This window comes from Leptodactylus fuscus, chromosome 1, assembly GCF_031893055.1.
Source record: "Leptodactylus fuscus isolate aLepFus1 chromosome 1, aLepFus1.hap2, whole genome shotgun sequence".
Lineage (NCBI taxonomy): Eukaryota > Metazoa > Chordata > Amphibia > Anura > Leptodactylidae > Leptodactylus > Leptodactylus fuscus.
This window is the reverse complement of record NC_134265.1, coordinates 175,263,582-175,291,364: the sequence shown is the minus strand read 5'-3', so window position 1 is coordinate 175,291,364 and position 27,783 is coordinate 175,263,582. Positions and strand designations below refer to the sequence as shown.

The 27,783-nt window shown below is 39.1% G+C and overlaps 1 protein-coding gene across 1 annotated transcript in view; it reads left to right on the top strand.

The window, feature by feature from the left end:
* CNTLN (centlein) overlaps nt 1-27,783 on the top strand; it is a 267,766-nt gene that overhangs the window by 199,510 nt on the left and 40,473 nt on the right. The window contains exons 20-23 of the mRNA XM_075280345.1: nt 17,043-17,246; nt 20,427-20,524; nt 25,423-25,549; nt 27,064-27,201. Of these exons, the coding sequence (XP_075136446.1) occupies nt 17,043-17,246; nt 20,427-20,524; nt 25,423-25,549; nt 27,064-27,201 (567 nt within the window). The remainder of the gene's footprint in view (nt 1-17,042; nt 17,247-20,426; nt 20,525-25,422; nt 25,550-27,063; nt 27,202-27,783) is intronic.

Genomic DNA, 27,783 nt, shown 5'->3' with positions numbered 1-27,783 from the left:
TCTCCCCTCCTCCACACCACACATACATACACACTCACACACAGACACACACACACTCTCCATTCTCCATCTCACATTAATCCCTCCCCCTCAGTACCTAGCAGCACATCTCTCCTTCTCTTCTTCGCTTGCAGGACTGTACGGGCTAAAAAGACACGCCCACCTAGTCATGTGACGGCTGACGTCACACAAGGTCCTTCATCCACAGGTCCTGCAAGCTTTCCCCCCGATCTTATCGCAATTACAGCAGTTTGTCTGTGATAAGATCGGGGGTAGCAGGGGTAGCTGTCACCGGGCCCCTAATGTCCTGGGCCCTGTGGCAGCTGCCTCTTCTGCTATGGTGGTAGTTACGCCACTGCCGGCTCCCATAGAAATCAATGGGATCTATTTTAACACCGCTGATTCGGAATATGTTACATGTTCAGAATCAGCGAGCATATACTTTATTGACTCATCCCTCAGCCATTTGCTGCCCCACACATCTCCTGTAGTTGGCTGTAGTTGACAACCGGGTGAAGTATAAAAAAAAAAAAAGAAAAAAAAAATGAAAAAAATAATATTGTACTCGCCTGTCCCCGATGGTGCGGTGTCCTACCAGCCTGATCTGGCGTCTTCTCAAAGTGAAAATTCTAGCCGTCAGGTGACCGCTGATGCCAATCAGCAGGCTTCACGAAAAGACCCGTGATGTCTGTTGGGGGGGCTCAAGACCCCCTGGGTTATGTTTGTCGTAGGCCTAATTGAAAAAGAGGAAGTTACGAGCGCTCGGGTGACACACACAACAGACACAGCTGTCAGTTATTCAAGTGCCACACTTTATTGTACAGTATCTCAAGTATATATAGTGACAGACAAGCAGCAAAGCATATGATCTTATTACGTCATGTCACAAGACAGGCTGAGGCTAAAAAGCCTTTGTCTTAAAGTTCCATCTTTGCTGCTTAACAGACAATTTTAAGCTATAAGAAGCTAATGATTTGTGCTGATAATCAGTTTCAGTTCTCTCTTTCACCCTTGTGATTTTGAACTGCAAGACATATATTTTCCAAAAGATATTTTCACCCTTCACATGTCATAGGTAGTGACACTGCATGCCCTTCGCTGAGGCTGCTGATTGGCATCGGCCATCATGTGTGGCTAGGACTTTTTTTAATATTTTTTTTACTGCCCCCATTTTTGCCTGGACAACCCCTTTAATACTTACTAATATTATATACTGTATGTAATATTATACAGTAACCATATACATATGGAAACAAGTAATTTAAAGGGACACTGTCAGCAATTTCAAAGCCTCAAAACTGCTTTATATAGGACGAGATGAGCAATGTAAACATACCTGGGGAGATGGGGATGCAGTTTGTATGACAGAAAAATCCACCTTTGAGGGCCACACGGTGGCTCAGTGGTTAGCACAGCAGCTTTGCAGTGCTGGGTCCTGGTGTTCAGATCCCGTCAAGAGCAAAAAACCATCTGCATGGAGTTAGTATGTTCTCCCCGTGTTTGCATGGATTTCCATCCCATATTCCAAAAAGACACACTGATAGGGAAAAATGTACATTGTGAGCTCTATGTTGGGCTCACAATCTGCATAAAAAAAAAAAATCCACCTTTATAATACCACTGTGCTGTAATTACAAGTGCCCATATGGAGGCCCCTTCATGTATTAAACATTTCCATTTACTAAAGCTACAACGCAGTGCTCTCTTGGGTACAGTGACTGATACCTTCTTTGTTATCAGAATTTAATGTTTTCCTTATCTTTGACCATGTTTGAAAGCTAGTACTAGCTGCAGCTTTTCTTGTAGTTGTAGCTCTGAGGCTTAGTAGTTGCATTTATTAAAAATAGTGACTAATAGTTCAAAACTATATGGAAATGACAAAACCATTGCAGAATTACTGTTCATTCTCTTTTCCACTTTGCTTCAGACATTATTGTCATATAGAATGCAGAAATGTTTGTGGCGCTGGCAATTTCTCTTATAACAGTTATATTCCAATCATGGCTGAGATTTCAGCTTACAATAGTTAATGGTCATTTGCCCATAGGCAACAAATCTTGGGCAAAACATAGCACGAGCACAAACACTTTGCCTGACCACAAAGCAAATCTCAATTTGGGCAAGTTGGAGATCCGGTTCTAGGAATATCGTGCTGTTCAAAGTATGTGCAGGTTCTCACAAAGGCGATTGGTAGGGTTACAAAGGACAAAACGAGATGTAGATGTCTAGGTAAGACCATGGGAAGTTGCTCATAAACTAGTCCTCAATTCCATCATATTTATTTGTCACCATTAACTGCCTGCATAGACAAATTTTTGGGACTGAAAATGGATATTAGCATGAGTGCAGATAGGTTATACTGAATGTAATTTCTTTAAAAATTCCTCATGGGTCTCAAGGTATTTGATGACAGTGTTTCAATAGGAGCTTCCATTGTTTATTTCAGTGGATAAAAATCTGTCCTGGCTATGTACAATTTGTTAGAAGACAGTATTCTATACGGCTACCTGTGAGTAGAGATGAGCGAACGCTAAAATGTTCGGGGGTTCGAAGTCCGATTCGAACAGCCGCATACTGTTCGAACAGGTTCCGAATCCCATTATAGTCTATGGGGGGAAATGCTCGTTTCAGGGGTATGCAACATTCGATCAAATTCTACTTACCAAGTCCATGAGTGAGGGTCGGGCTGGATTCTTCTCCCTGTGCAGCGTCCCCGCGTCCTCTTCCGGCCTTGAATTCACTCTGCTAGGCATCGGCCCTGGGCAGAGCCGACTTTGCATGCCTGCACTACAAGCGGACATGTGCAGTCGGCTCTGCCCAGGCCCGATGCCTGGCAGAGTGAATTCAAGGCCGGAAGAGGACGCGGGGACGCTGCGCAGGGAGAAGACTTCTAAAGGTAAGAGAAGATCCAGCATTGATTGGCAATGTATAGCATTCTGCCAATCAACGCTGGTTCTGCATCGAATCTTAACTTCGAACAGCGAGTGGTACTCGATTGAGTACGAGTATTTCGAATACCGTAGTATTCGATCGAATACCTACTCGATCGAGTACTACTCGCTCATCTCTACCTGTGAGCAGTCGTGCACCTGTATGTCCATCACAAGATGAGGGGAAGATTTTTATGACTAGTAGAATTAAAATTTTACATTTTATTGCTTTAGTATGTTGCATGGGTTTCTCACGCCTGAAGTTTTGCTTTTCACATCCATGACGCTCAGATGTTTGCCTCTAATGTATAACTGTGTTGTAGCTGTTTGCAGTTGTTTTGAAACCTCTTAAAATCTGATTTAACTGGCTCGTAGTTACCAGTAATGGTTAACTCCTATCTGGAAAAGGTTTCATAGAATATCTGCAAATCAACCTAATGATGCGTTTGGTAAAGTGTAAGAATTCAGAGCAGGCTTCAGTTGATCAGCTCTATCCTCTGGCTTTCCTTACTACCTAATCTCTTACTTTACTCTGCCTGCCACACTTTGTCTAGGATTTCTCTTGGTGTAATTGGTCTACTCAAGAACGTTGAACCGTATGACTTTGAGGGGAGCCAAAAGATTTAACATGCAAAGTGCTGAATTTAAATACAGTAGGATGGAAATGGCCTCACCTCTGCAGATATTATGTTGTAGAAAACTTCTAAAATGTTCTTGAAATATTTTTTCTGCAATTTACAAAAATGTATAATCATGAGGAAATAATAATTTATTGGCCTTCGTTTCCATAATTACTCAGTATTATACTGCTTTTTTTATTTTTATTAGGCTAAAATTGTATGAATATTTGGAGTGACTTCTATTTACCGTTAAAACTTCAACGTCTCCGGTGACTTGCCACAGAACTTTAAATTGGAAATGTTAAAACTGGGGCTTTGCAGAAGGCTAAATATATCTTACAGAAGTCCTTGGTGCTGGGTAAATGTGATGGGGAAAATTTATTAAGCCTGGAATTTACTATGCTAGTCTTAATAAAGACCCCAAGAAACGTTTCTGAATCATGAGGCTCTGGTGTCTTAATAAATTAGGCTCATGTTCATACTCCACGATGGAAATCTGCATTAGTCAGAGCAGATTTCATATGTGACCATTTTTCTGAAGCCGTTTTTCTGCTGTCAGTTATAACAAATCTTTCAGGCCAAGGTGTGTCTGGCGCAACCTTCTCTCCACTCCCAATCACAGAAAGTCACTGTAGGAGTAAACAATTTTCTCTAAAACATAACTTTTAATTGTCTTATTTAAAATTGGCCCATTCATAAAATAATTTATAAAATTGTAATATGACTTCACTAATAACGAGTGACAATTGGTAACTTTGTCTACCCTCACCAATACAGTCATCTACAATTCACTTTCCCATATGTATGTTCCAGTTATATTTTTGGTCGGAACATACATAAATTACCCCTTGATTTTTGGGTAATACTGAAGTGTAGGGGATAGACAATACACCAATGGTCAGGCAATTGGAAACCACATTATAAAACAGGTGGAATGAAAGCTCTGAGGTCTAGTGATAGCCCTGCAAATACAAAGGAACCCCCGTTCTAATTAGCTGGATGGCTCCTATTTAGCAGTTTTAACCATTTCCACAAGCCGTAGTTCCGCACGAATTCCGCGTCAGAATCTGTGCCTAAAAACTCTGTGTGCATGCAACCTCTGAGTGTCTAAAATACGTTAGAAATCTGTTGAATGGCCACTCAGCTTGAGCCAGAATTCTGCCACATTCTGGTTTGGGAATCTGGAGTGTACATTCAAATTCAACATGTGTAATCCTTTTTCCAGTATCTGTCAAAAGCTTTGGGAGACCAGTCCCATGGAAATCAACCAGTTTGGTCAGCTATGTATAAAAAATAAATTATATAAAATGACTTTGCAATAATAATTCAATAATTGTGTAATGTGTTCCCACTCTTTTTGAAATCTGTTTAAATTTCAGTAAAAATCAGTATGAGAAAAATCTATAAAGGACAAGTGAGAAGTGCCCATTCTTTTCTATGGGCCCGTACACCATGTGCAGGCCTCATCAGATAGGACAGGTCCTATTCCTGTCCTATTATGCCGCCCGTGCTTCCATGTCTCCTATTCAATTAATGAAAGGAGCCGCAGAAGCACAACCCTTGCATGGGTGCAGTCTCCCGTGTGCAGCCCGTGCTTTTAATTCTCAACACGCTGGTTGCAGCACGGTTGTCTGCAACTGGCCTGAGAGAGGAACAGAATATGGTGTGATGCTCTTAAATGATGTTTTAGGGCAGTGGTGCTCACACTTTTTCAGCGTGTGAGCTACTTTATTAGCTGACCAAGGCAAAAGATCTACTGGGACGGGGCTGTGGGCGGGGCCAGACAGGCATGTGGGCGGGGCATTGTGTCTGTGGGCGGAGCCAGATGGATCGTGACAGCAGGAGACAGCGGCGTTCTGTGGCTGCCCAGGGATCCCCGGTGTCTGCTTGTTCACAGCGCAGGCTGAGAGTTATCTCTGGACACTGGCAGGCTGGGGCTGCGGCAGCCCCACCTGCCAGTGTCCAGAGATGACTCTCAGCCTGCACTGTGAACAAGCAGACACTGGGGATCCCTGCATCCCGCGATCAACCCATACGTCCTTTGCGATCTACCAGTAGATCGTGATCGACCTATTGAGCACCCCTGTTTTAGGGAATTCAGGTATTTCCTAAATCAGCAATGTACAGTAATGAATGGTGACAGGTCCTCTTTAAATTGACTGTGGGTTTTTTTGTTTTTTTTTCAGTAGAAGATAACATGTTTTGGAAATCTATGTAGCTTCTTTCTGCATGCTGCAAATATCCTTTGAATCCCTTACTTGCTTTACGCTGTTCTTTGCTATGAATTGCCCATGTCAATGTCAATCCATTCTGTGTAAACACACCCTCATAAAATATTTCCAGCAAAATTATATATAGTGAAACTCTTTGAGACCACCACCCGAAGTTGAAAAGTGGTCTTCCATAGGGGTGGTTGTCCAAAAGAGCAAGGCTAGTATGCATAATACTGTTATGGTGGAACTGAAAATCCTTCTCAGAAAATCAGGAAGGGGATCTTTTCAAAGAGGTGGTCTTTTGGAGAGGTTTAGCTGGAGATTCACTTTCTTAACGGTTTTCTGTTGCAGGTTAAAAATCCAAAAAACTTTCAAATTAAGTATAGAAAATAGAGATGCTCTCTATATAGACACATACTGTGTGTGCTGTGTAAAAAGCAAGTTACTGTTACTTGGTGTAAATGTTTTATTTTCTAGTGAAAGTGTTATGGAAGTTAGCCAGTTCCATTTTTGGGGTCTGATTTATGATTTATTGTATAAATTGTGTAAATATTGGTAAGACTCTTAAGCCACCATCCTGCAGTTTATGATTTTCCAGCACAGCTATGTGCGCTAGACATATTTTATAGGTCATTTCATTTATATATGTCAGAATCTCTAGGGTCATGGCTTTTGCCAGACAGTGTACTCCTTGTATATTGAAGCTGATAAAACACAGTGCTATTATTGATCTGTACATGACACAGCCTGTCTTTGCCGGCAGAGTGTAGCAACATTTATCCAGGAATTTGTGAAATGTCACTCGGATCATGTTCACAGGGTAAACTGTGCACGAAACAGGTTGTGAGCGGTGTATCCACGTGGAGTAGGACGTGACTGCCCTAATCCAGCATCCTATCAACTTGCCAAGACAAGGTTATTTGTTAATGGAATGTCAATGCTTTCTGCTGGATCCAGAGAGAAAAGCATCATAAGCACTCCACACTGTCATGTTATGTCAGGGCTCTTGATTCACATCCATAACCTGATTCTATATAGCTACAATGAGACAATATTAGGTCTTTTTAATGCATATGTTTTTTAAGGTGTAACAAAATCAATGTTCTTAGCTTTTCAATGTATTACTTTTAAATCAGAATCCATGAAAGATATTTATTTTTCTTAAAAATATGTACTTATATGTAGCATATGTACTGCTGTTAAAAATGTAAATGGTTTCTCTTGAGCTAAGACAATAGAGAACATTTAACCAAATTTTGATGTGTTCTCTATCATCAGTAATGATGCTAAGGAGTATTTGGAGCAAGTTAGTAATAGGTACCTAAAACTACAGCTTACCTGACATGTTAGCTGACCAGGTATAGAAAATAACACACACAAGAAAAAAAAAAAAAGTTCAGTAATGCCGTATAAAGAGAATTTGAAAAGCAAAATGGGCAAAGGTGTTTTTTTTTTCCACAGCAAAGGCTGAGAAAAATACTGTATTGGGTGGTTATAGTTCATACATTTCACACCATTTTTAAGGGCAATTTTCAGTCTGTTTAGTAAGCATTAGATGGACATTTTCTACCCCAACATGCAGTGAACACTACTAATGAAGTTCTTTCACTTACCGAAACAGCAGCACTACAGTGTTAGAGAACGTTACTGTGACTATTATTCCCGAAATACTACTAGTATTCTTTAGTGCTACAGACAAAGCTCTCCTATATGAACAAGGTCATAGTTATAGGGGTTGCAGAGGTATCAGTTACCTCTAGGGACCCAAAGACCTCTCTGCCTTGTAAGAAAAGACCAGAATTATAGATAGTACATTTTAAGTGCATATTATGTATTGGGCCCAGGAGCTTCATGTTAATTCTCTCTATATAAATACTCTGTAAACAGTGTTAGGGCCCCTTCACACGGCGTAAGCGCTCGGCTCATTCTGAGCCGTACACGCGAGCGCTACTAAACACTTCCCATTCACTTCAAAGGCAGCACTCGTAAAGTCGGCTTTACGCGCGCTCCCATTGAAGTGAATGGGAAGTGTTTAGAAGCGCTCACGTGTACGGCTCGGAATGAGCCGAGCGCTTACGCCGTGCGAATGGGCCCTTATACTATCGTTCTCAGGTTCTTGATCCCCTGTGAGTGCCTTAAAGGGGTATTCCCTTCTCAAGGATCCTATCTATATAGCTTATGTAAATTCAAGAGTTTTCTTAAATACTTGGCACTGTTGCTTCATTACCCTGCTATGTGAAATTATTCCTCCCATTGTTTTCACATAATTGTCAAGACTCCCAGCCTATCATCTGAGCCAGGGCAGATGATGTTATTCACTGCTCTCTGGAAGGGAGGAAGGCTAACTTTTATGTGTTAGGGCAGGATCACATCTGTGCCCCAGGTCTCCGCTTTCAGTTTCCGTCTTCTGCCCAAGAAACTGGACAGGAGACGGAAACCAGCAGTCATTTTTCAAACTCATTCATTTGAATGGGTTTGCAAAGTGTCTGCCCCTGAGCGTTTTATCGTCTCTGCAGCGAAAACGTTTTTTTTTAACCGAACACAAAGTCGGACATGCAGGACTTTGTGTCTGTTTTAAAAAAAAAAACGGTTTCACCACGGAGACCACAAAACGCTCACGGGCGGGCACGGTCTGCTGGGTTTCCATCTGCATACGACGGAAACTGAAAGCAGAGACCCGGGGCGCAGATGTCAACCCGCCCTTACTTTCAGAGCTGTTATCTTCTGCTCTGCGGTCAGGACAATCAGTTCAGCTAATTGCAGTTTGCTGATAAAGGCTCGGACAGTTAGTTTTAGCTCTATGCAGATACAAAGATAATAGCGTTATATGTGTACTTCAAACCTGTGTAATATAATACATTAGTCCAGTAGTTACTTGTTTCTGTAAAATTTGCAACACACACATCTTTGACACGTTTCCAGGCACCCAATACATATTTTTCTCACCTACATAAGGTCCCCATCCAATTGCTACCCCCAATTAAAAAGATATATAATATAACCTTACACCCCCAATTCAGGGGAATGAATAATACTCCTGAGTGCATCTTTAAACTAATAATGCCTTTGTGTGTCCTCTATTAGTAATGCCCCGTGTGCTTAACTAAAGGGAGTTTCCAGTTCATGAATTAAAAATCAGTGGGCTTCTGAGCAGTGCAAGGGCTACGATGCCTACTCTGTTTACATTGTATTCTTTGTTTCATAGCAGCCATGGAGTGTAACTACAACCTCGTCCTATACATTTCTATGGGATGATGCTGTAATTATATGGTACGGTTAGTATAAAAAAAGACAGCATGCGATATAAACAATAAAGATGTCCCTCTGCTTGCATGTGTGAAAAGGAGGTCTGGATGGCACACCAGTCATTCATTTGCAGTGTCTTTAGTTCCAATCAGTTCACACCAAAAGTGCATTAAGTTATATCCACAATAGTGATGTAGTTAAGTAAAGTTACAGCAGGAATGTTTCAGGGAAAAGAGCCATCTGGCATATTATACGAGTATATAGCAAATGTGTTGGATAGGTGTGAAGATTCCATAATCCAGAACCAGGTGATGGGAGATGCATTAATTCCGGACCTCCAACTACCTGGTTTTCCAAGTGGGCCGGTTAGATTACAGAATTTTCACACCTATTCAACACATTTGTTTTATATACTATGCGTGATGAAGATTTTTTCCCTGAAACATTGTCTCTGTATTTTTACTTAACTATATTACTATTGTGCATACAACTCACTGGATTTACTTTCAGTGACATTGAGTTAATCGGCCACTGCAGGGAGGAGATTAGAGGAAAGCATTTTGGATATTCAAGTTGGGTACAGCGCACCCACAGGGCCTGAATTACCACACTGACCTTATTTTGCTTTATAAAGTAACGATTTATCTCTTGTCTTTGTATTTTTGTGCGATGTATTTTTATATTTGCACAATGCACAGTTATACCCAAGTACAAGGTGTGGTTTATACCTGCCCTTATACATCTGCTTCCTGCAATCTTAATAACGCATGGATATGACTGAAGACAGGTAGATCTGAAACTCATAAATCAGCGCTCCCCAGAGGTGTACTGTATGGGTTTTATATATTAGTGCTAGTTTGCTTCTATATGTGGATTTTAATGACTTGCTAATATAATGATGGGCTTTTAACAAAGTGCTGGATCTAGTGCTGTGTTATTACAGAGTATTGAACCCAATGTGAGTAGTGTTCTGCCACTTTACATGTCCCAGCACATCACAGAAGAGACACAAATTCTCATGCATCACTCCACTATTGTTTCCTCCATCTCTGTTTTACACCAGCACTCACCTCTATGTCCTGCTCGCCTTTCTTCACATGTTGCAGCCTACCCTACTGCTGCCTTCTCTTTGGCCCCAATATAAGCCTGTATTCACAAATACAGCTAATATCAATTTCACAGTTCTGACTAAAATCCAAATTGGACTTAATTACAATGGCAAATTAAATTCATTAGATTGATCCCCCAGCCCTAATATTTTTTTTATTCATTCCTTAAAAAAAAGTTGTTATTCTGTTCACTAAAGTTGCATGTACATTAAGCCTGAAATATCCTGATCACCTAAGGGTTAAATATTAGATCCCTATTCAATTGATGCCAGGCTCAATAGCATTTGAAGTCATGGACTAAGATGAAAAAGGTTTATATCGCAGTTACATGTAAAGCCCTCCCTCTGATGTAACAAATCTAAATAGGGCATGTTATGAAAAAAAATTACCATCAAAACATTCATTAAAATAAATATTATATACCGTATTTTTCGGACTATAAGACGCACTGGACTATAAGACGCACCTAGGTTTTAGAGGAGGAAAATAGGGAAAAAAAATTTTGAAGCAAAAAATGGTAAAATATTTAATAGATGGGAGTTGTAGTTTTGCAACAGCTGCAAGGCCACATTGACAGGTGACCCTGCAGCTGTACGGGGACGCATAGAGTGTTTTTTTTTTGTGGGGCCAGAAGTACTTTTTAGTTATACCATTCTGGGGAATATCTATTGCTTAGATCACCTTGTATTGAAAAAAACCCGGTGGTTTATGACATATGATTTTCTACTTTTATATATATATTCTAGGGACAGGAGGTGATTTAGAACTTTTATTTATTTCATATTTTTATTATATATTTTTAAAGCTTTTTTTTTTTTTTTTTTTTTTTTTTTTTTACTATTTTATTCCCCCCCGGGGGCTTGAACCTGCGTTCACTTGATTGCAAGTCCCATAGACGGCAATACAACTGTATTGCCGTCTATGGGACATTCTGTCTATTAGTATAATAGTATAAGTAGTATAATATAATATATAGCAGTGACAGGCTTGGGAGCCTCATTAGGCTCCCGGCTGTCACCCGAACAGGTCGGCTCCTGCGATACCGCCGCGCAGGAGCCGGCCTGCAACTTTACAGGTACGGGGCCGGTGGGGACCGGCCCCGGGAGAGAAGAGGCCGCTGATACAGACTGCAGACCCGGCATCCGCTGTACTAGAGAGGCGGATGCCGGGGAGGGATAGACGCTGGCACAGGTGCCGGGGCCTGACACATCGCTGCGCTCCACTGTCCTGCATGAAGCCAGCGGCGGGGGGACGGAGGAGCAGAATAGCATCGCCCCTGCCGCTGCTGGCTTCATGCAGGGCAGAGGAGCGCAGCGATGTCTCAGGCCCCGGCGTCTATCACTTGCCGGCTTCCGTCTCTCTATTACGGCGGGTGCCAGGCGCCACATTCAGACTATAAGACGCACCCTTCTTTTGAGTCTTATAGTCCGAAAAATACGGTATATAAAAATCATATTAGATTTTTTTTTTACCTTTCCACGGGGATTACATTGTAAAAAAAGAGACTGCTATTGGGTGGGAAAAAATATAGGTTCTGTAAAAGTAAGACCTATCTGTTGCAATTTTTTTTTTTTTTTTTTAGTCAAAAGTTTTTTTCCCCCTGATTGCAAAATTGCTCATTTTTTTCCCCTAGTAATCAAAAACTATTCTGAGTATTAGAGGGGTTAAATGTGAAGCTTCAGTGTTTGCTTTGAGAGACCGATATTCTGTCTTATCATGTGATGATCACAAGAGACAAGGCAGGGATTTGAGAAACACACTGTAATGTGCCAAGCTCCTGTGTGATCATCACATGACCAGGACAGATTTTCGTCCTCTGGAGGTAACCCATTAAGAATACCTTTCTGTAACTACAAGCAGTGTAAACATTGCTAGGATTTCATACACAAAGTATGCAGAAAAAGTTGTACAAAAAAAAAAAAAATCTTATAAATATAGGATTATGTTGATTTTGCACACTTTCTTCTTCATGCTCTTCATGGGCAGATGCTCAAATGGATTTTTCCTGTTAGAAATAACAACAATGAAGTGTAGACTGAAATGGTTCTAGCTTGGAAACTGTATATATATTTGCAGCATCAGGTTGCCATACTTTGTTGCTACATCATTTTTAGGTTGTCTGTGTTCTATTTTTGCATTCAGATCCATGAGTTAAGTGCCTAAGACTGACTGGCATTGTTATCATTTAGAACATATCTGAAAGAACCCAAGTTAATTGCAGCTCATAGTAAAATGACCTGGTAATAGTGCTGCCCATTTCAATTGTCATGTCTATCCGGGGCAAACATCACAGAGGTGCTCATCTATACTACACATCTGCATTTACAATGGTAAAATATATATATATTTGATAGGTCATTAGCAGTAATTAGGAAGAATCACATCAATAACTTGTCAACGTCAGATTGTTTAAGATAAATGTTCAATGCCAGTAGTTAGATTTTCTTCTGGTTTGACACCTTAGTATGACATGAAATGCTAATTTAACTTCTTATGTCTCCTTATTATGCATGCTCCATATTATTGTGTCATTCATATGCCGTACTGACAGAGTGCAAAGGGTGTTAAAATAGTGCTGTTAAGTAAAAAGAGAATTAATATACCAATGTCCAATTAGTCAAAGGGCTCTTAATGGTCTCCGCAGAGTGCTCAACTCTAACAAGTAGTTATCTCGTTGGTTGAAACTTTTTTTTTTTTTTTATAGTACCATCATTTGCTTAACGTTTTGTTGTAAGTGACTGCAGAATATGTTGTCTTGACAAGACAGTAGACTTTAGACATGTGGTATAAGCCTTTCATAGATAAAGTAAGCTTGTGATTTTCTGTTGTTGTCGATTTGCCTGCTCTTCAGTGCCACAGACTATAACAAGTAGCGTATAATAAGTTAATAATGTCAATAAATGTAATGGAAATCCCAAAATATAATATACAACATACCCTATTTATCGTAAACCGGGCTCTCCTTTCCCTATGCCATCCATTTCAGCATTTGTTTTTGCATCTGTGTATGTGCACTTTGTGCTTTTCCTTATTGCTTACTCCTTTCCCTCCTAACTGTCCTTATCCTAGCTTCTACTCCTCCACCTTTCCCAGTTACATTACTTAGCCCTGGTGCCCTGTTACAGGCCTTCTCCAATCCCTAGTTTCAACACTCCTCCAATCCCCGAACTATCTTCTCTGCCAACACACCTGCACCTTCCCCATTGAGGTGCAGCCCATCTCTACCACCGAACCGTTAGTCCACAGCAAAGTTGCCCAGTTCTCCAAGAACCCAACCTCCTCCTTCCTACGAAACCTCAGGAGACGTTTACCTCCCTAATCTCCCTCTGCATCTCTTTTATGACCTCTTGTACAGGCAGTATTTAAGAAAATACTACCTTGGAGGAGGAAGTCTTCATGAGGGAAATGTATGCTGCCTTACTTTACTCAATGTACCCACATTTGTGGTGGAGGCCTTAAAGGGGCTCTGTCAGCAAAATCATGCTGATAGAGCCCCACATATGCGTGAATAGCCTTTAAAAAGCATGCATGCAGCATGCTACTGCGCATGCGCCCAGGCCATTTTTTTTAAGTTCGCGAGCGCCGGAGGAGGACGGGACCCGAGGACATCGCAGGAAGAGGAGGCATGGATGAAGAAGATGGCGAACCCTGAATGCCCGCCCACCGTGCACATTCGGTAAGTTTATCACATTCTGTTTTAGGGTTTTACTTTAAAACGGGGGGGGGGGGGGGGTAGTTTAATATAACTTTTACGATGCCTGAATAGCCTTTTTAAGGGCTCTTCACACATATGTGGGGCTCTATCAGCATGATTTTGCTGATAGAGCCCCTTTAATGTGTATCTCCTACATTTAGTGCCATTTGCCATGCCTTCAAAGAAGAGAAGGAAAAAGTACCTTTCCCCCATAAGTGAGTGATCTTATACAAATTACAGTGTCAATTACAATACCCCCATACCAGAGCCTGCTTGCAACAATACTACAAAAAAACAGACAGATTAAACATAACCTAGACAGCCTGCAACTGTACCTTGATGATGACATCATCCTATGAAAATGCAGAGAGAGGAAGAAATAAGTAACATAAGAATCACCCAAGGGTTATCCCGTATTCCCTAGACCTGTGGATGAATACCACATTGTTAATAAGTAGAATGTCTCATCATCATCCACTTATTATCTAAATATAATTTTATATATCTACTGAAATAACAACTACATGTTCTTCTAAAATATATGGCATTCTCCGCATAATTATAGGGTGACATATCCCTTCCAGCAGTCAATGTAGCCATGTCAATTGAGTCCGAGTTAACAGTAATTAGCTATCTGTAGCCATTTCCATTACATTTCTAATAAAAGTAGTCCCTTAACGCCGCATTTGGGCAAATGAATCCGAAACACTTTGGCTGCTACATAAGTTGGTAAGTCCTACTCAGTGGAGATAAACAACCAGCATCTGTTATTGTATCCTCTTCCAGCTTGGCTTTTACCTTTTAAGTACATCAATCCCCAGTCAAGGTTATATAGAGTGAGGTTCACTGGCCATGGTGTGTACACAGGAGATGATACACAAAACACAACTGAAGATCATCCAACAAAATATTACCCACAACAGCTGCTCTATTTTATTCCTTCTCTGCCAAACCTAAAGAATAGAGCTTTTAAGCAGTGTTTATCTTCAATAGCAATATTGCATACATAGTACATATGTGATTAGCAGTCTTCAACTATACCGTATATTAAGTAAACGCACATATATACATCAGCTTGGTTTCCATTGCAGCAATGGATCACATAATATTGCTAAGATTTAATTCTGTTATTTTGCTTAGGCAAACACTATAACACAACAGTTATATCTGTTTACTGTATGCTTAGTTTATTGTTTCTCGCTATTCCTAAAATAAAATTCACTGGGGATACAGTCTTTTAAATACTACATTCATTAGAAAAAAATTGGTAATATAGTAAGGAAACAGGAAAAAGTAGGCATCTACTGTATTTCAGTATAGTACGAGTTACTTCTGTCTACAGGGAAATCAAATTGCTGTTGTAGGAGCGTCAGAGGTTAATCTGTTTTGCAGGAAGCTTTGAACTGTATTAGCAAGCTGTACAGAGGTGGCAAATACTTATCTGCATATCCTAGAATTCCAGACTGTCGATCTGCAGTATGGACATGTACAATAATGTCTAATATACAATTAAAAAGAAATTATGTACTTGGCTAGAATTTCTTGTAAAACTGATGTCAACATTATTCTTCTGGTCACTTAGAATATTAGCATTTAAATGAGCATTAAACACTCCCTTTAAATAGATATCAGTACAGAGATATTTGAAGGCCGAGTTTGTGTGACTGGAAGATTCTGATAATATTTTTTGTATTAATAACTTTTCATTAGGTTTTCAATAAATAGTACAGAACAGTGAATGACAAATACAGATATAGAAAAAAAAAATTTAAGTTCAGCTCACCTATAATTTGATAATGTCCCAAGGCTTTGCTTGTCCACGATCTTGCGGGGTGCACGGCAAACACTCTATTCCAAGAGTGTGTAGTATGATTTCCATATGAAAAAAAGGGTGTCCGGCAACTCTCCATTAAAATGTAACTTTTATTAGTACTACATCATAAAATGACCAAAAAATTTGATGTATTTAGGAAGAGAAACAAATAGGGAAAAAAAACCTAAAAAAACGCAGACGCGTTTCGGAACGTTAGTTCCTTCCTCAGTGCGTTTTTTTAGGGGGGGGGGGGGGGGTTCTATTTGTTTCTCTTCCTAAATACATCAAATTTTTTGGTCATTTTATGATGTAGTACTAATAAAAGTTACATTTTAATGGAGAGTTGCCGGACACCCTTTTTTTCATATGGAAATGACAAATAGGCCAGACCCCTACACTGTGTACTGTACTGTGCTGTCTGTTTCCTGCTCTGTACACTCTTCTAGAGACAATTAGAGGGGTTGTCAGTTGTCGGACCCTCACCAATTTCATAATAATGACCTATGTTGAAGTCCCCAAATGGAACGTACAAAAAAGTAAGTTTTTCCCCTCTTCCCATTTAATTTATTAGAAACTAAGCTATATTAAAAAAAAATAAAAATAATAATTAGTATCAACATGTTCATAAATGTTCAAACTATTTAAAGTAGTGTGTTATTTATCCCACATGCTATAATGTCAGAATTGCTGTCTTTTGGTGACCTTTGAAGTGATTAAGAATTGATCCGTACCCCCAAACTGATACAAATAAAGACTCCAGACAGCTCTTCCTGCAGAAAATAAGGCTTCACCCTGCTCCATTAGCTTAAACATCAAAGAATGTTATTGCGCTAATTAAAATAGGGCGATTAAAAGCATTTTTTTTTTTTTTTTTAAATAGCAAAACATTACAAAGCTGTAAATGTCTATTGCCATAATCACACTGACCAATAAAAATGTAAAGTTGCAGAGGATAAAAAAAGGAATTTCCCATCTCAGCCTTTATGGCTTTATCCATAGGATTGGCCATGTATACTTGTATAGATGTGAGTTTCTTCTCTGGAACCCCCAACTGCTGAATGTTGCACTTGCTGACATCTCTCTATTCAATTATAGAGGTGGTACAGAAATAGTTAAAGCTGCCTTCTCCCTTATTTTGGTACCTCCTGTACAAGGGGGTGAAGAAAAGTGCATGCTCAGCCCCTTTCCATTCATTTCCAGGAGTGGTACCCCATTCTTGAGGTATAGTTAAGGCATATCGTATGAATATAGACATAAGTATTGAGCTGGGAAAACCCTTTAAGTGGTTAAGATACTGACCACCAATATACTAAATGGACTTGCTTCTGTAGTTTAGTTACTTGTGTGATTTGTCATCGGTTTTTATCTAATTACAGCAGTTTAATGTCAAAAAAACTGTTTCTTTTTAAATCAATAGAAGTTCTGTTCAGACTTAGCCAACATTCAACGAGAAAAAGAAAATTTGGAACAAACAGTGGAACAGATGACTGAAAAGCTTACCCAAGCCAAAAGGTCACTGGAAATGGTGAGCCCTGAGGCCTTGAATCAACCTGTAGTGACTCCATTAACACCGTCTAAAACCACAGATGTGGAAGTGAAGCATCTCCAGACCAAACTAAAGGTAAAAATGAAGATTATGAAGTGGCTTGTACCAGAATTGTGTCATTACTAACTGTTGTTACATGTAACGTTCTTCTACGATGTCGATGTTATTGGCAGTTGGGGTATTGGGCCATAAGGCCTTCTAACAGACTTGACATTAGCCTGCTTTGCTTTAGTCATGCCCATAACTTTTACTGTTAACAAGATCTTCTTCAGGCTGAAAAAAATGTATTTGTAGATGAAGTTCATGCGAGAAAGTCAAGGAGGCTACTTTCTTAAAGACTGAATGAACTCCTACCTTCAAGAAGCAGTTCATGATCAGAGGGCCCGAGACCATAGTAGCAAGTAAGGATATTAGACTCAGGTGGAAGGATTTTCTGGTTTCAGTACTCATAGAGCTCTGGCTACCATGTGATCTATGATCTCAAGTCATACCAGTTTCTTAAAGAGCTCCTTACTGAAACTGCTAGCCAGGAGTAAAGGCTTCACAGGACAGCTGAGAACAATAGGGAAAAAAACTGATGTGAAGGGAGAAATTGGACAGCAGCTCATACATGTGTTGGGGTCATCAGTAAGGTTGAAGTTTTGATCTAGTATTTTCTTCTTCTTTTCTTTCTGCTAAAGCTTTCAGGTTTCAGTTTCTTTCATGTTTAGTTTTGATCTTGAGTTAGCTCATTGATTGTTCCAACACACATGATCCCTGTTACTTTTGTCCCTTTAAACATCTGTTCTCGTTCTTATTAAAGCATCCCCAGTCTTTTACTTCTGTCTATGAATAGTGCCAGAATGCCCCAACAGTATAGTCAGAGTACATGTCAGACTGCCGCGGATCATTTATTCATGTAATTATCATAGATGCTATAAAAGCCATGGTCAAATGGCAACTAGGTTGTCACTGCTGCCGCACAATGTTTCATCTCACATTCATTTTTGTAAAATGAATATGCCTGCCTCAGAGCTCAGTATAAATGAAATATTTGAACTTTAGGGCCTGAAACTTTTATGCCTTTTTTTTCCCTTCTCTATATTCTCTAAAAAGAATCATGTAAAAAGGACACAGACATAAAAATGATACATTCTAACCTGGGACTACCTGATATATTTATTTATGAGAAATAATAAAGCGTATGTCAGTTATTTATACTTTTTCCCATAGTATAATATTGATAGTAGATTGTTAGCATATTAGCTTGGGCATGCATTATGATATTAGATACTTGACTATGATGACAACACTCTTCCAATAAATATATCTTGGCTAATAACAGAAAAAAAGCTGTGCTGCATTCTCCTAAGGTAGGGTATTTATTTGTAATTGATATGAAAATATTTCATATTGTGATCTTTATTGTCAGGAACAAATACAGTAAAGGTAAGACCCAAAGCAAAAATAAAAATGTATTACCCATTTGCTGACTCCTACCCCCACGTTACATGACTAGCCTCAGGTGCACCATACCATTCAATCTATGCTGCAGTAGATTTTTACTAAGTCCTCATACATAAAATATTTAATATTTATTTACTACTGTTTTAGATCACGTAGCTTAGACCCAGTTCACATCTGCGTCAGGGCCTTTCAGTTCCCCTCTCCGCATGAAAAATGCAAGTACCACTTTTATCTATGCATTTTTCATGCGGAAACCACACAGACCCATCATAGTTTATGGGGTCCATGGGTTTCCTTAGGTAACCACTTTTTTATGGGGATTAGGTTTCTGTTTGGGGGTCCCCAAGCAGACCAACCGAATGGAAACCCATGCCCATATGCGAACCGGGCCTTAGGGGTCCAGATCCCTGTAGAGAGCCTTATGGTTCAAAGCAGTTATTTAGAGACTTAGGGTCCCCTTCTCTATGGGCCCAATAGTAGGTGCATGATATACCAGTACCACCTGTTATTTCAGGGCTTTCTCACTTGCAGCCTTAGGTTGGATGCATTTTGAGGAATCACAAGTAATAAGTTTTCTATAGTGTTACGGTCTGATAGGAATATAACATAAAGGACCACTCACTGTTCAGCAGATATTATGTACATTAAATGGATTTTCCCACTTTATCTACTGCTTAACTCAGTGGGACATATGGCGATGGCTGATCAAGGGGATTCAGCTTCCTTGGGCAGGCCCATTAAAATGAATGGTGCGGCGGAGTGCCCATCCGACCGCTGCTCATTAAGACTGGGGAGAAACACCAGCACCCTCTTGTGATCTTGGGTGTCTCTGCGCTAAGAGCCCACAGTTGCTGAAGTGGGACGAGCCCTTTAAATTGTGATTCTATGTTCTTGACTGAAAGAGTAATTTTTTTATAACTATAGACTGGGATTTTGATTTTTTAGATTTTTTATACAAAGTGGTTTCAAATGTTTTACACAAAAAAAAGAAAACATTATATATCTCACATAACGTACATGAACACATCTAGTGTTATGTGCAGAATGTTATATTTAATATGGTTTGTTCTTTAAGGTCATTCACTTGGTTCCCTATGTCTTTCAAGTGTCCCCACAAGATAAATTGATCACTCCATTGGACGAAATTGACTTAATCCAGCAATTCAGAAACTGTGAATGTGCCCAGGAAACTATATATAAAGTCTTTTCAGTCACCATATGCTTTTATATAGTGAATCCTTAAACTTAAAGAGGGGGGAAATGGCTATTCTGGCAATGGAATACTAGAAATCAAGGAATGCTTAGTCTGTAGTTGGACGTATGGGTGGTTGATGCCGCAATGAGACAAGTCCTTGTTACTTCTAGCATAATACATAGCAGAATCTGGAAAACACGACACCCATCCTTTACATTAACTTATGTTGTTCATCTGTATAATGGTGTTGTTTTTTTTCCTTTTATGTACAGGTAGTTGTTATTTTGTTATTAGGTATGCTGGAAAGTCTGCAAAGTAGGAAATGTACAATTGCACTTCATACAATGATTAATACATTATGCTCTTTGCAGACTGTTTTCTAAAATTGTGAATGGAGCTCTTGTTCTTCCTCAGCCAGCTATAATAGGAGCACAATGCAAACACTCTTGTTATTGTTTGTAACATTATACCCTCTTTCCAAGTATTTCTACTACTTTTTATGAAGTGATTGTATATTTAAACCTTTTAGCACTGGGAGGCAACTACTACATAGTAGAGACCTCCCAGATCGCTTATACCGAGCTCTCATACCTTATTTTTTATCTCTGCCTTAGACTATGACTGGTGAAATGGCAAAACAGTCCACGACAATTAAAGCCATGAAAAATGAAGTACAGGAAAAGGAAGAACGGATTTGGGAACTGCAAGAAAGGTACTGTGCCATTTACTGTTCTCATTCAAAGGTATGTCGTGATCCATTGAGTTTGTCGCCACCTTGTGGCGGAAGCAATCCTTTCTTCGTCTCCTTAATTCTTGAATGTTCTCACAGATTTTAACGCTTACGAAATTTTGGGTCAGGGGAGGTAGAGAGTTTGAGGTGTTAATTCTCTACATTTGTTTTTCGTTTCTCTGTTTTAAGTTTAATATCACAGATGGATTTTCTGCTTTCACAAGAAAGCTGGGAAGTGCAGCTGAAGGTCACAAATTGTGTGAACTCATAAATGATTTGATGGAGTAACCAAAGTTAGATTGAGACCCCAGAGTGGACTTAATCACCCTTGATGGAAATTCAGATCAGTGCCGAGAGGAGAGGAATCTTTCAGATACAGTAATTCTTTGCCTGGGGGCTCAGAGACGTGTCAAGGTTTAGCTGCTTAAACTGGATTAAGCACCAAAGCTTATATGTATAACAAGTGCAAAAGGACAGTTTTGTTTGTTTAGATTTGGATTGATTTGGGTCTTTTAAAAGAGAAGAATTGAAGAGTACAGTAATAGTTTACAAATTATAGCTGCTACTTCTCTTTTTTTTTGCTTTTGGGTTATGGGACTTTGATGTAAATTGGTCTTGCAGTGTCTTTATTTTATATATAATGGTTCCTTGCTTGCCATTGCTTTAATTAGATATTACTAATTACATTTTTATCCGCTGTGTGGCCATGGCAAATTAATGTTGGATGAGGTCACCAGGAAAAAAATGGCCACAGATTTCAAGTTGAAAAGACTGTTTTTCACTTCATTTAGTTTTTTGTTCTTATGTTACTAGTGTTTCATTTCTGCATGAATAATGAAGAAGCTATGGAATTTGTAATCGAGCTCCTGGAATGTTCTATTTCCAAGTGTGTGTGTGTGTGTGTGTATATAGATATAGATATATACATATATATATATATATATATATATATATATATATATAATATTGTTCCATACACCTTCTGTTAAGACTTTCTTTTTTTTTCTTTCTCCGCTATATTTAATAGCGGCAAACTGTTTTTGCATAGGATGCATTGTGTACCAATGTCACGCTTGCTTCACTCAGTGTTTCAGCAGAGTGTTAAAGGGAAAACGGTATCCAAACACATAGTAGGTATAGTACGTGGGAGCAAAAAAAGTTAATGACTCTGTAGACCTATAATGGCTAAATATATGCTTATAATGATTAATTACCAACATGAAAAGACCTCTGTAGTCTCAAAAGGTTATGCATAAAAAGTGTCTGTAAATACTGTTCCTGGAAAAAGAGAAACATCTTGCAGAAGAACATTACAAGAGTGTCTAAATGTAATTTATAACACAGGGAAAACTAAATCCAAAATGACGTTTATTTTAATGGCCTTACATTTCTTTTATCTATTACCAACTTACATAATACGTTCAGTTTACAGTGTAATATATATATGTTTCTTTTTGTTACGTTTGCGCCTAATAATATGTACTTTTATGCAGTTTTCACAGTACCATATATTAGATATTATATTTGAAGTATACCTGTTATATTCACTTTCAGCACCACTTTTACATTGTGGTAGCAGCTGTAATGTATCTAACTTCAGTTTCCATATACTTTTAGCATAACGCTCATTATTATACATAGTTCTTTTGCCCTTCCTTATTTTCATAACATATTAACAAAGATGTTAAGCTTTTTTGCATTATTCTTTTTAACCATTTAACCACTTCAGTCAATACCATCCTCTTTTTAGTAGAATAGTTATATGAATTCATAAAATAATTTTGTAATTTAAATTAAATATTGATATATTTTGTTTTAATGTCTTGTTTGTGTGTTCTCCATGTAATGTTGTATATCTATGTGATTCTGTTCAATCAGCATCTTTGATTCATTCCACTTATACACTTATATATTTGTAAATATATATATATATATATATATATATATATACATACACACACATATATATATAGTAGTGATAGATATTATATTATTGTGTCTATTCCTACTTGCTGTGCCTTTTTGATTAGACTAACCTAATTTTTACATAAGTTGCCCAAGTGTTATAGGCAAATATGTTCTCTGAGCTAAGCTGCGTCTTGAGCCCTGCATTATCACTAACATGAGCACTAAAATCTTAATGTCCCAACACTAGTACTTTTACTTATTGTACCCTGTGACCAGATGTTTGTTCTCCCAATTTTGGATTTACCTCTTTCATTCTTTACTGCCATATCCGTTGGCTCTAAATAAATAAAAGTCCTTATTGTTGAAGGTGGTTGTCAGATCATTTATTTAAATTCATACAAATTCAAGTAACCAATTTCAGTAAGTGTTGTAAATGCTTACATTTGTTCAGACAGCTCTGCTATTTGTTTTTTTATACTCTAAGGGCTCGTTCACATCTGCACCCGGTCTCCGTTCATACAGGTTTCTGTTTCCTGCACAAAACTGAGCAGGAGATGGAAACCTGCAGGTCTCTTTCATACCCATTCATTTGAATGGGTTTGACAGATGTCCGGCCGTGAGCGTTTTATGCTCTCCGCCACAAAACCGTTTTTTTTTTAAATCGGAGACAGAGTCGGACATGCAGTACTCTGTGTCCGGTTTAAAAAAAAAAAAAAACGTTTTCACGGCGGAGAGCATAAAACGTTCACCGGCGCTCACAGCCGGACCCGGTCTGACAGCTCAGAACGGAATCCAGGCGCTAGTGTGAACCTAGCGTAATCCGAATACGTAAAGGCTATATTCACACATGTCATATTTGCCCCAGTGGATGCACACATCACATGGATTTGCCCTATACTATTGGTAATTTATAATTTATTTTCCCCCATTTTAACCATATGTGCCTTTCTTCTTTCCATGCAATTGATTTACTAAAAAGGTGCAGATTATATTATATTATTATAATAATTATATTATTATATTATATTGTGTCTGTTTGTGTCCGTTTACACCCAATCTGTCAGAAGTCCGTTTTTTTTCCAGTGGACAAAAAAATCCTACGTGCAGTACTTTTGTGTCCGTTTGAAAAAGAGCCCGTTATTTTTTTTAACATTGAAGTCTATGGGGAATGGATTTATAATGGACAGTAACTGATAGCCATCAGTTATTATTCGGTATTTTGTGTCTGTTTTTTGTTTTGTACATGCTCAAAAAGCAGAAACAAAACTAAAAAAAAACGGACACTAACTGACAGTAAGGCCGGGTTCACATCTGCACCATGGCCTCTGTTATGCAGGTTTCCGTTTCCTGCCCGTAACTGGGCAGGAGACCGAAACCTGCAGACAGTTTCCAAACCCATTCATTTGAATGGGTTTGGAAAGTGTCCGGCCGTGAGTGCCGGTGAGCATTTTGTGCTCTCCGTGGCGAAACCGTTTTGGTTTTTTTTAACCGGACACAAAGTCGGACATGCAGGACTTTGTGTCGGGTTAAAAATAAACCGGTTTCGCCGCGGAGAGCACAAAACGCTCCCCAGCGCTCACAGCTGGACACTGTATGTCGGGTTTCCGTCTCCTGTCTGCAAAAGATGGAAACCTGACAGACAGAGATTGTGCGCAGATGTGAACGAGCCCTAAATGATGCTAACTGACACTAACTGATGCTAGTGTGTCTGGTCTGTTTTTTAATTGATTTAGGGGTTTTTTAACAGACATCTTCATAACGGAATTCAAAGGTAGTGTGAACCCTGCCTTAAATGTAATTAGAGTTAAACCTAATCAATTTTCACCAACATATAGAAGCAAGATACTGTGTATGAAATAAAAATTCTAAATCATGAACAAGGTACTCTTCATAAAGTTTGGGTTGTGTAAAAACAGTAAGTTTTGTATGGTCTTATGACTTCTATAACACCTTAAAACAGGGCTCTGCAAATCTTAGCCAGGTCTACGATCCAGCCTCAAAAGCAAAATACAGCAGACTGACACACTATAGGCTTACATCACACAACTGATTCCTGCTTGTAATAAAAAATGTTTGCTTATCAGGTTACCAGTGCAGGTCACATCCTCGCCCCCCCCCCCCCCCACACACACACACACACACACACACACACACACAAACACTCCCCCGACCCCAATGCCTTTATATTCAAGACTCAGAAACAGTTTTCTAGATCTCTGCTTGCTATCATTCGTTGACTGCTTTGAGCGGATACAAAGCAGTTCATGGTGATGTGATGGACACACAGGTGCACAAGTCATTACAATACAGATGTCCGCTTACTGTGCTGTGACTGTCACGTGCCGTGCACCTGTGTGTTCATCACATGACCATGGACTGATTTGTATCCACTTAAAGTTGACATTACCAAAAGCAAAGATTTAGACCTTGATACAGAGAGTGTATTGAAAAATTGTATAACTTTAATTATACAAACAATTCTCATTTACCAGGCAGTAGTCTATAGCATCGTCGTCTGCTGTGAGAGACATAAGTCGATGTGGACAGGCTCACCTTCTATAATATATTGGTGATTTATTTAATTCCGTGATACAATGCCTTTGAATATTTTGGGAGACATACAATAGTAGCCCTTTCATGAAGAAAAGTATTCACAGACTGCAGTTTGCTGGTACTTTTGCAGGAAGAATATCCCCATTAGCCATGCTTTTTGCAATGCTATAAGGAAATTGCAGAAAGTGTGCACAGTATAACAAAGGAATATATAACCTAGTAAGTTAGCCTTGTGTGCATGCATACCAGCTGATAATACTGTCTACTGTTTCATTGCAGTTCAGTGTGAGCCATTCATATAGTAGAATGTACCCAGTTTTAGAGGTCTTAAATGTATAAAACAACTTGCTGCATCTGCTTCTTTGGGAAAAAGTATAAATCTGAATTGTATAGTAGTAATGTGGGCCTTCTCTCTCTAGGGTGGCTCGGATGGAAAGGGATGTCAACATGAAAAGGCATTTGATAGAGGATCTGAAAACACGTCTGAAAACCTACCAGGAAAACGAGAGACCTAGCAAAGAATTGTTGGAAAGTCTTGAAAGGAAGGTAATTCACTCTGTATATTTATTCCCTTAGCCTATTATTCAGAAAATCACCTTGGAATGTGGTGCAACGCATCGCATCTGCAGCATAATAATACCCCGGAGACTGACTAACATCTTCCCACGATAGCCATTAACTTGATAGAAAAATAACATGTAATAAGAATCATAAAACGATGGAACTTTAAGAACAGGCAGTTCAGAAAGAGAGGGATAAACAGTGTTTGTTGTCGCACCTTAACACGCGGAGTTTTGTTTGTCCAACAACACTGAAGGAGAGTGAGCACTGCCCAATATGATAGACAATTGTAGCATATGGGATTAAAATATCTTTTTATTCAAGTACAAAAAACACCACAGGGTTAAAAGCAACATGCAAATACGTGGGTTGTCTAAGATAATGACAAACCCTCTTATATAATAACATAGAGTTGTGTTTGTTAATACAGAAACAGTCATTCACTTGTAACTAATAGTAAAGCATAAACTTTACTCTAAATGTCATAGCAATCCTCAAAAAAGTTAAAACCTGCATCATATGTTTTCAGGCAGCTGCAAAAGAGTCATGCAGACAGACACGTCTGTGGCAATGTTCTGATATGTTTTTTAGTTCATAAAATGAACCCATAAAATGGCCACATAACAGTTACAAATCCAGGCCCAATGATAGATCTAATGAGCCAAACTAACAGCATCAAGAATCTCCATGATGCTGCTAGTTTGGGTAATTTAGATTAATGGCTGGACTGAGACTTTTGACCATAACGCAAGTGCAGAAATGTACCCAGATTATGCTCATAAGAAGCCGACCTTAAGGTAATACCCTAAGTTGACCTACAACTCTATGAAAAATCCTGATGGCACCCTTAGATAAGCACAGAGAAGTGTACCGAATTAAAGTGAAGCAGATTTAACCCTACTACATCAATTACTCGCCCCATCCCCCGGTTAATAGGCTACAGTTTATGTGCCATAATAAATGTTGTCTAACGTACTGTGTAACCCATGGGTGACATTTGATAATCAGAAGCTTGTATGTTCCCCTTTGCTCTGGGCTTATGGTCAGATATATATATATATATATATATATATATATATATATATATATATATATATTTTTTTTTTTTTTATTAACATTTGGTCCTTAACATGTTGTTAAACATTAATAAAACATTAAGATCTTCTAATTTGCCTAGGGAGCAGACCTAAGGTGATTTATGAGTGATGTCAGGAGCCTCTGCCCAGTTTGCACATTTCTAATATAGCACCTGTAATTAGAGGACAGATCTTTCTAAATGGAAGTGCATAAAGACTTGATTAAATATTTCCAGCAATGCACGGGATTCTAGTGGGGGTTCATTTACATCCATTCCTACAGTGGTTTATATAGGCTCTTGTCCTATACAGCTTCTACTTTTGCAATTGGTGATTTTTATTTTTTGCCATGAAATATGGTTCCAATCAGGTACAACCCTCCCTTCATTCCCCAGTCATAGTAACTTCTGCCTTATTTTGCAGCTAAAGACTATGACAGAAGAATGTTCTGTCAAGAAGACATCAGTTGATTGCTTGAAAAAAAGGCTCAGTGTCATTAGCAAGGAAAAGACACAATATGAGCAAATGTACTATAAAACAAAAGATGACTTGGACAAGAAGGTACGTAGTGTGTTTTTATCCTTGTACATGTATTTAGAGGTTCCATGCAAATTATTGGTTTGATTTACTGCAGAATACGTTTTGGGGTTTTGTTTTATTCCTAATAGTTACCCGTATATACTCGAGTATAAGCTGACCTGAATATAAGCCGAGGCCTCTAATTTTACCACAAAAAACTGGCAAAACTTATTGACTCGAGTATAGGCCGAGGGGGGGGGAAATGCATGACATTCTGTTTGTGCTCAGGTTACATCTGGCCTCATCAATGTTCTATACACAAATGGATTGTGTCCCATTGGTCGTAGCAGTCACATAACATTTGCTTACATATCACTGCTGAGACCAGTACATGCTCGCAGTGGTGATCTAAGCACAATCATAGTGTCATCAGGAGATGTCATCTGGGACCAGTAACACCCGGTGAAGGGGAAGGGGAGGGGGTATTTTGGTTGTCTGTCTGCCCCTTCCCTGAGTCTGAGGACTGGGGTTTCCCCCCACTTGGAATTCAGCCTGGCTGAATATAGAGTATCTGCAGTGCTCCTATTAACCCCTTCCCGGTGGAATAGGAGCACTGCAGATACC